The 12,196-nt window shown below is 35.7% G+C and overlaps 3 protein-coding genes, 2 long non-coding RNA genes and 1 other non-coding gene across 14 annotated transcripts in view; 4 read left to right on the forward strand and 2 right to left on the reverse strand.

Annotated features, from left to right (window-relative positions):
* LOC102615764 (rust resistance kinase Lr10-like) overlaps positions 1-12,196 on the forward strand; it is a 66,200-nt gene that overhangs the window by 35,940 nt on the left and 18,064 nt on the right. The gene's annotated exons all lie outside the window — the stretch shown is intronic.
* The window catches only part of LOC102630303 (rust resistance kinase Lr10-like), a 33,754-nt gene that overhangs the window by 6,324 nt on the left and 15,234 nt on the right, over positions 1-12,196 (forward strand). The window contains exons 1-4 of one of the 8 annotated variants that reach the window (XM_052435230.1): positions 4,243-4,504; positions 4,883-5,502; positions 5,654-5,716; positions 5,880-6,968. The exons of 3 other annotated variants lie outside the window; for them this stretch is intronic. In XM_052435230.1, coding sequence (XP_052291190.1) covers positions 4,920-5,502; positions 5,654-5,716; positions 5,880-6,968 — 1,735 coding nt within the window. In that variant the 5' untranslated portion in view covers positions 4,243-4,504; positions 4,883-4,919. Of the gene's footprint in view, positions 1-4,242; positions 4,505-4,560; positions 5,503-5,653; positions 5,717-5,879; positions 6,969-12,196 lie in introns of those variants that run through there. 4 more of the 8 variants (XM_052435229.1, XM_052435228.1, XM_052435227.1 and 1 more) reach the window with 4 other exon arrangements.
* LOC127900374 (uncharacterized) lies at positions 640-11,318 on the reverse strand. The gene is made up of 3 exons (XR_008052436.1): positions 11,211-11,318; positions 11,002-11,178; positions 640-789 (listed from the first exon to the last, which is right to left on the reverse strand). It is a non-coding gene; the product is annotated as an uncharacterized LOC127900374 (long non-coding RNA).
* MIR156D (microRNA MIR156d) lies at positions 1,979-2,079 on the reverse strand. Its single transcript, NR_161483.1, has one exon. It is a non-coding gene; the product is annotated as a microRNA MIR156d (primary transcript).
* Positions 9,663-11,203, forward strand: LOC127900373 (rust resistance kinase Lr10-like). Its single transcript, XM_052435233.1, is given in 3 exon segments — positions 9,663-9,936; positions 9,981-10,390; positions 10,393-11,203. Coding segments are annotated over 3 exon segments (1,224 nt in total). The 5' UTR covers positions 9,663-9,838; the 3' UTR covers positions 11,109-11,203.
* LOC107175650 (uncharacterized) overlaps positions 11,710-12,196 on the forward strand; it is a 2,188-nt gene continuing 1,701 nt past the window's right edge. Inside the window, exon 1 of the long non-coding RNA XR_001507171.3 lies at positions 11,710-12,196. This exon is cut by the window's right edge and continues 66 nt beyond it. This is a non-coding gene — a long non-coding RNA (uncharacterized LOC107175650).

Genomic DNA, 12,196 nt, shown 5'->3' on the forward strand with positions numbered 1-12,196 from the left:
GATTTAAGCACAGGCTCGGCCAGGGAGGTTATGGAAGTGTGTTCAGAGGAAAACTCTTCAACGGAATTCCAGTTGCTGTCAAGATGTTGGAACATTTAAAAGGAAATGGACAAGAGTTCATCAATGAAGTGGCCACAATTGGCAGGATTCACCACTTTCACATTGTTCGGCTTCTGGGATTTTGCTCTGAAGGGAATCGTCGCGCTCTTATTTACGAGTTTATGCCCAATGGATCACTTGAGAAATTCATCTTCTCAAAGACAAATAGCTCAAGTCACCGTCAATTGAGTTGGGAGAAGCTGAGGAAGATTGCATTTGGCGTTGCCCGTGGAGTGGAGTACTTGCACCAAGGATGCAACCAGAGGATCCTGCACTTCGATATCAAGCCTCACAATATATTATTAGACCATAATTTTCAACCGAAGATTTCAGATTTTGGACTGGCTAAGTTGTGCTCAAAGGACATAAGCATTGTATCTCTGACAGCTGCCAGAGGCACTTCTGGCTACATTGCACCTGAACTTTTCTCCAGGAATTTTGGTGAGATCTCTTACAAGTCTGATGTTTACAGTTACGGAATGATGCTGTTAGAGATGGTCGGATGCAGAAAAAATAATGATCCTGCGGTTGAAATTCAGAGCCAAATATATTTTCCGGAGTGGATTTACAATAGAATGAGGCAAGGACAAGAGCTCTGTTTGGAATTTGAGGAAGATGGGGATGAGGGAATTGCCAGAAAGCTTGCAATTGTGGCACTTTGGTGCATTCAATGGAATCCCACGGAGAGACCTTCCATGCCAATGGTATTACAAATGCTTGAAGCTGATTTTCAAAGCTTGGAGATCCCTCCAATGCCCTTTGTCTCTTCTGATGTTGAGACAGGTGCAATCAATTGATCTAGATAATAGAAGATTACAATTTAAAAGATATATTGTTAATTTGTTTCAAAATTTCCCCGATTATAAGAAAAATTATTTAGTCCTCCTTGTTATTGGAACACTTGAAAACCAGTATATTGAGTTTTTATTCTATTGTAGTTGTTTTATCAATCACTTAAAATCTTTGATGTGTTCGACTGACACAACATTAATACAATTATAGATGACTTTTTTCAATTTGTCATATTAGTTGAGGACCTACTATTGTACTTCTATTATGTACTTGAAAATTGAGATGAACGAAATTTATTATTTTAAAATATAAAAATCTTAATATTATCTCTCACATTCTTCTTGTATTTATATATGTTCTCGTATCATGCCCTCAACTAAAATTTAGGAATATTTTATTTTTGATGGTGCTTTTTTTTTTTCCTTTAAAACCAAAATAAAGTTGGGATTCATTTATGTTTTAATCACATGCTTGTTTCAAAATTTTACTTTCTTACAACGTTTTTACAATTTTTTTAAAATGTACTCTCATATTTGTTAAATTTAAGAATTAAAGTCCATGATATTATATTCATCTTTAAGTTTCTCAACAGCTACTTCGGAAGTGAATCAGACTAGAAGGAAAAAAATGAACAAAACAACGGAACAGTTCATGGCTTTATGCTTCTTTATGGACTGCGGTTGCCTCCAAGAATAGCCCAAGTCATTAGTGGGCTTTTAATTCTGCTCCTCTGAAAAGCCCAAAGCGTCCGTGATAAAGCAGCTCACAGGAGCAGTCCCCATTCTGAATCTCTCTCAACTCCTCAAGCGGGGTTTCATTTTGAATGCCGCCAATTGCCTCATTTCACAATATAGATACGCATACATGGAGGATATATATACACTGGGTTTAGTTGTGTATACATAACTTATAAAGTTATAATTATATTAGGAGTATAATTGTATATGTATGTATGTGTGTGTCTGTGTATCTCTGTGTGTGTGTGTGTGTATATATGAACAAATAAAATAATAATAAAATGAAAATTAACAAATAGCACTTGGAAGAAGATCAGTAGATCACTACAGTTTTGAAGGCCAAATGAAGCTGCACGTTGATGACAGAATACAGAGAGCACAAAGATTTAAAATGCGTTTGCTTAATGGCATTTTAATTTATGCGCTCTCTATCTTCTGTCAACAAAATTTCAGAAAATTAGGGCCCTCTACTTCAATCAGAACAAAACATGCACCAAATATTAATAAGGAAAAAAAATCACCAATCGATACGCTTTTGTCTCCACAATAATAAATAGCTGCGAAATGGCCATCGAAGCGTGCATATCCATAGCAGCACGACATTAAAGTGCTTGATAAATTGTTTACAGTAGCATGACTTTGTATGCCAGATAAATGGTTGCAGGCTTAAACGCATTAATTTATGAAGTGCTTCCCCCTTTTAGGCTGGAGATAAATCCAGTCTACATTACTTTCCCTCCTTTTCTTGCTCGCCTTTTGCAATAGATATGTTATTATATTGTTTTTTTAGTACATTTTCAATGAGACTACTATTCCTATATCGACTGCCAAGTTAACCATTTGATCAATATTTATTTTATGGATTTGAATTCGACATGACAGACATTAAAAACAAGTGGCATACAACATGACCAAATTTTACATCAATACATACATTATACTAATGCAGCTGCGACATTTGAAATAAGTGATTATTTCATTAAAGCAATTTATGGCAGTGATACATACCACATGAAACACAACAGAACTGGTTACAATGTCACAAAATTAATACGAAAACATTTGATGGAGAGGAAATCTATGCAGAAGTGATTTGCCTTCATAAAATATCGTAGTGACACTTTTGACTCTTGACGGCAACGAAGTCTACTCATAGAACCAATCTTGAATCGGAAATGGAGAGTTTTAAAAATCACATGAAAAATTAGCTTACAAAGACACACCAAAATGTTGCACCAAGCATAAGATTCAAGTATCCTTAGCTCGAATTTGTTGTGTGTAACTTAAGTGGAAATATCAAAACACATTGATTTTTTGTTCCCTTTGCGCCTAACTAGTATTACATCGGTGGTCTAACTTTTTTCATTCATATACTGTGTGTGATGAATAACATATAAATTGATCTAAATTTTAGTCATAAATTATATCATTTCTACTCTAATCTACTTGAGATTAATGAACGTCGTATATGATAAAAAAAATAAATTATTAATAACATCCTTTTGTTATTCTAATAATCTATTATTTGTTGTCATATCTTATGATCAAACTATGTATTCGACCATTAATTTTCCAATATCATTTTTTGATATATTTACTTGTTTCCATTATTACAGTCTAACGGTTTATACTTCTTTTAGGATTTTGGTGGTCTCAATGTGAAGCCCAGCTCATATTGGGCATTTGAAATCAAAATCATTAAAACGCCCAAAAAATAACTAATGCGCAAGGATAGACTCATATCCATATATATATACATAAATGTTCCAATTCAGGATTTTAAAGTGCGGGAAGGTCTGAAAAATCTTTAAAACTATAAACATTTAAAACTGTGCGGTTTTAAAATTTTTTCAGACTTTTCCGTACTTTAAAATTCTTGATATATATATATATATATATATCAGGAATCCTTGACTTTAATAAAGTTAGGGATTAGCCAAAAAATAAAAAAAATTAGATTTTAATACACTACATAAAAAAATATAATTTATTGGAATATGTATTTATTTTATCTTTTAACTTATCTCTAACTTTATTAAAATCAAAGATCCCTAATTAAAAAACTACTATAATATATATATATATATATATATATATATATATATATATATATATATATATTATATCATGTGTGGATTTCCACATCTTTTAAAATGTGAATTTACTAATATACTGTATATTAGTTATTTAAAAAAAAGTTAATAAAAATACTAATGCATTGTATGGCGTATACGCCTATCACGCACACCTGACGTGTTTCAATTAGTGGAGTTGTGGGGCCTACAACACAACTCCACCAATAAAAACTTATCATGCATTATATTACTCAACTCTGGGTACCTAATCATAATTCTAAATGTACATATCTTCCTTTATTCATAATAATAATAACAATAATTACAACAGCAACCATAATTTTTAGAAACTTGTGACATGACATGAGAGGTCCTCATTCTTCTGCATGTTGGTCGCTTTAAAAGTGTTGGTCGTCGGGCCCTCTCCAAATTTCCAATGCCGCGTTTCTCCAAATCCTGTCAGGAAAAAAAAAAAAAAAAGGTGGGGTACGCCAGTGTGTTTGGTGGTGAGAAATTAAGAAAGCGAAAGATATTAACTGGAATTGGACTGCATTGAAACTGTTTCCAATAAGTTCCATCGCTTTTAATGTTGAAGAACGTTTACCAAGAAATTTGAGGTCAAGCTAGGATGGGGATGGATCATCCCATTCCCACCGATGCTAACTCATTTACAATTACCAGGAAATTAAGCGACTTCTCCTTGCCGTATGGACTTCCCCATTGGAATCTGAAAGCTTCCACTTAAACAAATCGTGGAAAGAGACTCCAGAAGCTTCGTGGCATCCGCATAAAAAATTTACAGTAAGAAACGAAATTGAACATGTTTATCTAAATTTGTCCCCATTGCAGTAATGCTACAAGCCTAGCACTCAGTAATTAAAAATTTTCTTCCATCGTGTCGATTTCATTTTATGAATAATTAATATTATTTTTAAAACAAATTATTTAGTGCTAAGTAATTCAATCGCATAGTTGTATACTAAACTATAATAAGTTTAAAGCCCGCCTCTCACCGCGCAAGTGAAACTGTAGAAAACGTAGCGAATGAACACTTTTATACCGTTCTGCTTAGTTTATTCAAATTCGTTAATTGTATCCTGCAATTGGAGGAGCAATGAGTAGTGAAGAAGCTTCAATTTTCTCAACTTTTCTGTTTTGTCTGTTGATGTTTGTATTCAGCACCAGTGAAATTGAAGCAAGAAAACTTGGAGTACAAATGTGTTCTTCTTCTTGTGGAGATGTCAGAAACATAAGCTACCCTTTTCGCCTCAAGGGCGATCCAGCTGGATGCGGTCATCCGGAGTTAGAACTTTCTTGCGAGAACAACAAAACCATCTTAGAATTGTCCAATTCTGCAAGGTACTATGTAAAGAGAATTTCCCATGATAAATGTACAATCAGTGTTGCTGATGTTAACCTAGCCAATGGAAGCTGCGGCCTCCCGTACAAATCTTTTTCCCCATATCCTTACTTTTTCCGACATATTAACGGTTACATTCTTAAATCATACGCCCATTACGTGAATTGCTCAAGTAATATTGTTGATCAGGCGTATACGAAAGTTCCATGTTTGAGTAACAATCAGTCGAATGTCTATGTTTATGTTGGACATGTTGGATATGGTGTCACCAACGCCAGAATATCAGATCTTCCAGACTCATGCGTCTTTATTTCAAAGGTTCCTGTAGTACTTAATAGGAGTGTGGACAATCCTTCTTATGAAGACCTCCGAAAATCGCTGGAGTCAGGGTTCGATCTTAAACGGTTAGATGAGTGCAGGGACAACTCATTTACTGAGTGTAAGCCTATGCTTATGTTTATTTATGCCTTCAAATGCAAGCGATTTGTTTTTTGTTTCTCAATATTGTACGTAATAAAGAATTTGTGAACTATATCTAAGAGCATACCGATGTGACCCTTAATTTCTGTTTCTTTTCACTTTTGCAACAGATTGCAACTTCAGATACAATGAAGGAGTAGTGGCAAAAATTATTTGCTACCCATGTTATATGCGTAAGCATATCCTTATATATCTTTTTGATCATGTGTTTTCGACGTTAATAAATGCGACGGCTTCATATATTCTCTAATCTTTTACTGTATAATTTTTTTCTGAATCATCTCTCTGATTAGGTATAAAGCTTATTTAATTTTTCCCCCTTCTCTCCAATTGCAGTTTACAGAGTAATTTACCTAGCAATCTTTTGGCCTTCCATGGGAAATGGGATAAGTTTTCTAGTTGATGTTCCGATAATTGGTAGATTTATTCTTGCTCCAATAGTCTTTCTCGTGTTCCTTATCCAAAGATATAGAAAATCATTGAAGAGAGTTGATAATGTGGAGAAATTTCTGCACAATCAGCAATCGTGGATGCCTAAAAGGTATTCTTACCCGGAGATAATTGCCGTGACAAACCACTTCACTCATAAATTAGGCCAAGGTGGCTTTGGTTCGGTTTATAAAGGACAGCTTCATACTGGTGGCTTGATTGCTGTTAAGATGCTGGCGAACTCCAAGTTCAGTGGGGAGGAATTCATCAATGAAGTTTCAACAATTGGTAGAATTCACCACGTTAATGTAGTCCAGCTATTGGGGTTCTGTTCTGAGGGATCCAAACGGGCACTTGTCTACGAGTATATGCCTAATGGATCACTCGATAGGCATATCTTTCCCAAGGAGAGTAGAGGCCAATCTTTTTGTTGGGAGAAACTCCATGAAGTTGCTTTAGGAACTGCCCGTGGGATCGAGTATTTACACAACGGATGTGATGTCTGCATTCTTCATTTCGACATTAAGCCTCACAACATCCTGCTAGATCATAATTTCATCCCAAAGGTCTCAGATTTCGGCCTTGCAAAGTTTCATCCCAAGGAAAATGATTTTGTGTCCATCAGTGCCACAAGAGGAACCATAGGATACATAGCACCTGAGCTGATTTCAAGGAATTTTGGAACTGTTTCTTGCAAGTCAGATGTTTACGGTTTTGGGATGGTGTTGTTGGAAATGGCTGGCGGAAGAAGGAATTCTAATATGCATGCAACTCGTTCAAGCAAAGCATATTTCCCATCTTGGGTATATGACCAATTAAATAAGGGAGGTGATTTAGAGCTTCGGAATGTGACTGAAATTGAGTCCATGATTGCAAGGAAACTGTGTATGATTGGTTTATGGTGTATTCAGGTGAAGGCAGCTGATCGCCCCTCCATGACAAAAGTTTTGGAAATGTTAGAAGGGAGTATTGACGATTTGCAAATGCCTCCGAGACCTTTCTTCTCTTCTTCTCGACATATCTCCGGAAGAGAGATTGAGTCAGATTCTTCAACAGAGTTGTTAGTGTCTGAATCGATTGAGGAATGTTCTTTCAATGATAGTTATGCTTAGTTTTGGCAATGATATGTGTAAAAAAGAAATAAATTGTCCTTGTGCTACCAGAGCTTCTATAACATTATGTTGAAAATTTTCAGTACGATTCATTGTTTGATGTGAATATTCAAATATTGCTCATATTGACCCGAATATGATGTAGGTTTGTCATGTGATCATGTACATTCATCAACCTTTTCCAACGCTGCTTGCTGCACTCTTTGCTCCTGCTGAACTTAATTTAAAGTACAATTACCAAAGTATATGGCAGACACCTAAATATCACCACGCATCCACTTTTACTTAATAGCTAATAATTCCATCTCACAACAATGGTGAATTTAAAGGCACATAGTTCCCATCAATCCTAAACACACCCTTAGTCTCCCACTGATATATCATGCTAGCTGCTAGGAATTACCCGTTTTCTAAAGAACAACGTTACTTACTGATCTTAAAAACATAATTTTCTCATTTCTTTACCGACAAATTACTTTCGCAACTCTCACTAAAATCTATATCACAAACAGCAAGTCTCATCTTGTTCCTCCATGCATCTGATATTGGCAGATTTTGAAGTTGACTAGTCTCTTTGGGGCTACCATTGACTTAGAAAAACAGAAGAAATTAAAAGAAACCCATTTTCCTACCTTTTTCCTTGACAAATTGACAATCAAACTCTGCTCTCCCTCATTACTCCAAAAGCATAACTCAAAACCCCGCTCTAACTCAAACTCCACTCTCCCTCGCCCTCCATGTCCCTCGTGATGAGTTTAATAATCCTCGTCCTCTTCTTACCTTATACATGTACATTAGCCAAAGCTTCTGCGGAAGACAACAAGACAGATAAATATGAATTCTGTCAACCAACAAGATGCAGTAATAGGAGCCCAAGCATCAGATATCCCTTCAGACTCAAAACTCAACCGATATCTTGTGGCCTTGAAGGGTTTGAATTGTCATGCTTAAGTGACAAGGCAATCTGGCATCTTCCTTCCTCTGGTGATTATTATGTCCATGAAATTTCTTATCTAGATAGCAGTATTAACATTACAGATGTGAATGAGACTGCATGCCCGTTTCAAAGTCTTATCTCATTCAACCTCACAAGCTCCAAATTCTTTTTTCTTCCCTTTAATGACAGTTACGCTTTATATAACTGCACTGAGAAGGCTGCTTCAGAACGGACTCCTTTTGAAGCAATTGGACCGATCAATTGTCTCGGCAGCGAAAACAATCTTGTGTATATCATATATAGCGAATATTTAATGGAGGAAATGCCTCCATCTTGCAGAAAATCTCGAACAGTTGAGATTCCTGGTGGATTACCTCTGCAGGATGTTGCTACGACGGCCAGGGCAAGACCAGTAGTCTTAGGATGGGAAGCTCTTGATGGATGCTACCACTGCGAAAATTAAGGGAATTATTGTGGGTTCAACACTACAAGCAATTCGACAATCTGCGTTTATTGTGGGTTCAATACTACAAGCAATTCGACAATCTGCGTTGCCGTTAAACACCAAAAACGTAAGTAGCCATACTTTTCCTCAGTCACCTCTCTCTACAGTGCTTGAAAGTGAAAGCATCGTCTCTATTTAGCTAACAATAAAAATAATAAGTTGAATTTATTATCATTGTTTTATACGCCGGAAAAGTGATCAGAGCAGTATAAATGAAAAAAATAATAATAATAATTAGGCTTTGCATTATTTTTTTCGATTGTAAAAGTGTAAGTACAATTGCTAGAAAGTTAAAAATTAAAGAAGCCATCTATATTAATAGGGGTGGGCACTGAGCAAAGGTTAGATATAGTTGAATTCCGATGGTCAGTTTTTCAAAAAAATAATAATTTGAACTGAACTGAAAGTCCAATCAATTTGGTTCGATTTAGTTAGTTTTTTTTTTTAATTAGCCCTGTAATTTCTTTTGCGTTTTTCTAGTTTTTTTGATTTTTTATTTTCTCTCATGTAAATCGATGGATTTTTTTTTTACTAAAAAAAAAGACTGACGATTCCTTTTTTTGGCGGCAAATATAATTTTACCCACCCCTAATCTGTATGGGAATATCATTGCTATAAAGGCTGCATTCTAGGTTTATTGCCAGTTGTAGAGTGGTCGATAAAATGTTGCTAGCCAGGCTGATTTGACTGTTTGAACAAAAACTGATACTACTCAGGACCAAATAGATAGTACTATTTTTCTGTATCTCGTCAATTTAATCTTGAATCTTTACATTAAAATTAATTTTTGTTAATGGTGAGAGATTGATTAAACTTACAATGCCTGATAAAAGTTTAATCTATTATATTTTCTTGCGTCCTCAATGAATACAAATTAAGAAGAATTATTATACTACTACTTTTTCTCTATGGTTGTCTTTGTCAACTTTTTATGTAAGAGCCAATATACGTTCATGATGGCAAATTTGTTGAGAAAAAAAATTAGTTTAATCAAGTGACCCTCAATATTCACATGGAATAAGAGATGAGGAAAAGAAAATCATTTTTTGAATGCAGAAAGGCAAAAAAAATGCATAATGACAGGGATTTCTAATTGTGATCATTTTGGTGTTTTCATTGTGTACTTAAGTAAAAGTTAAAATTTTAAAATTGAAGTGTGTAAGGTTTAAGAGTGCTTCCTTTGCAGTTCAAATAATTTCATCTTCTGCTTATTAGTATTTTTTCATTATTTAGTTAAATGACAACCTAATTATCTATCCACCTATGTGAATAAGATATATAATTATCATTTAAGTTATGGACAAATACCCATATGAGATGGTCACATGAGAGGGACTTGTTAAAACCCAATCAAATAATATTGAGTCTTTATGCTACCAAGTTAAGCTTGCACGGGTCCAAACTTTTAGCATCTCATTTTATTGTTTGAGTTGATTTTTTAACTAACTTTTAGTATCTCATTTTATTGTAACAGATGGTCCTGGCCCTTTATCTATAAGTCTAATATCCACAGGCACAAGCATTGGAGGCATCACCCTCTTTGCATTAGTGATATTTCTCATTTACAGATCAAGAGAATCTGAAAAAGAAAAAGAGACTCAACTGAAGGTGGAGAAGTTCCTCGAAAACTACAGGACCGTCAATCCCACCAGATATACTTACAAAGAACTGAAGAAAATAACAAGCAGATTTAAGCACAGGCTCGGTCAGGGAGGTTACGGAAGCGTGTTCAGAGGAAAGCTCTTCAACGGAATTCCAGTTGCTGTCAAGATGTTGGAACATTTAAAAGGAAATGGACAAGAGTTCATCAATGAAGTGGCCACAATTGGCAGGATTCACCACTTCCACATTGTTCGGCTTCTGGGATTTGCTCTGAAGGAAACAGGCGTGCTCTTATTTACGAGTTTATGCCCAATGGATCACTTGAGAAATTCATCTTCTCAAAGACAAATAGCTCAAGTCATCGTCAATTGAGTTGGGAGAAGCTGAGGAAGATTGCATTTGGCTTTGCCCGTGGAGTGGAGTACTTGCACCAAGGATGCAACCAGAGGATCCTGCACTTCGATATCAAGCCTCACAATATATTATTAGACCATAATTTTCAACCGAAGATTTCAGATTTTGGACTGGCTAAGTTGTGCTCAAAGGACATAAGCATTGTATCTCTGACAGCTGCCAGAGGCACTTCTGGCTACATTGCACCTGAACTTTTCTCCAGGAATTTTGGTGAGATCTCTTACAAGTCTGATGTTTACAGTTACGGAATGATGCTGTTAGAGATGGTCGGATGCAGAAAAAATAATGATCCTGCGGTTGAAATTCAGAGCCAAATATATTTTCCGGAGTGGATTTACAATAGAATGAGGCAAGGACAAGAGCTCTGTTTGGATTTTGAGGAAGATGGGGATGAGGGAATTGCCAGAAAGCTTGCAATTGTGGCAATTTGGTGCATTCAATGGAATCCCACGGAGAGACCTTCCATGCCAATTGTGTTACAAATGCTTGAAGCTGATTTACAAAGCTTGGAGATCCCTCCAATGCCCTTTGTCTCTGCTGATGTTGAGGCAGGTGCAATCAATTGATCTAGATAGCAGAAGATTACAATTAAAAAGGGATATTGTTAATTTATTTCAAATTTTCCCCGATTATAAGCTAAATTATTTAGTCCTTCTTGTTATTGGAACGCTTGAAAACCACTAAATTGAGTTTTTGTTTGACTCTGGTTGTTTTATTTATCGCTTAAAATCTTTGATGTGTTCGAGTTATACAACATTAATACAACTATGGATGAATTTTTTCAATTTATAATATTATTGAGGAAAAAAGATAATTATACCCTTAAGGTGTGAGAAAATAATTACAAAAACTCTCAAGTTTTTAAAATGAGACATCAAGACCCATTTTTAATCATAATACCCTTTGAATTTATTAATTAGGAAATTGACTTTGAAGTTTTTTATTTAATTAAAATTTAATATAAATAATATAATCTATCTAGTAAACTAATAATATTAAATTATTTTTGACATTTAAAATAATATAAAAATTTAAATTATTATATTTATTTTAATAATAGATTTGTATTTGTTGTAAAGATTTTAAATAAAGTCTTTGGGTTGAATTTTACTATAACATATGTGAATTTTAAAATGAATAAAAGAGGCGGTTAAGAAGTTAACAAAAGAAGAAGCTGGAAAACAGAGCAACATATGCACGTGTAACAGAGAGTGAGAGAGAGGCTGCCAAACCGACCCAACTACAGACCCGAAAACCCGACCTGGAACCCACGACCTTGACCCGACCATATCTCCCATTTCCGGCTGCCATTTCGGCCGAGCTTGGTACCAATCTGAAGCTTAGAAGCCGACCGTCGTTCCCTTGCCATCCTCGTCACCGAAAACCAACCGGAACACCGACGATCGAAGCTTGAAACCCGCGACTGTTGCACTTTGCTCCGCCGGGATTTTCGCTGGTTTTGGGTGACACCACCGGTTGGATCTTGTTCCCCACGACTCCCTCTTCCATTTTCGACCATCCATAGGCACCGAGAGTCACTGTTTTGCCGTCGGTCGATTGTTGGAATTCACGGCTGCCGAGCTCGATTCCGGCGCCGTTGCCGCGTGTTGGAGCTCACCGCCAGTACCATTGAACTCAGCGTGATTGGAACTTT

This window comes from Citrus sinensis, chromosome 2 (assembly GCF_022201045.2).
Source record: "Citrus sinensis cultivar Valencia sweet orange chromosome 2, DVS_A1.0, whole genome shotgun sequence".
NCBI classification, from domain to species: domain Eukaryota; kingdom Viridiplantae; phylum Streptophyta; class Magnoliopsida; order Sapindales; family Rutaceae; genus Citrus; species Citrus sinensis.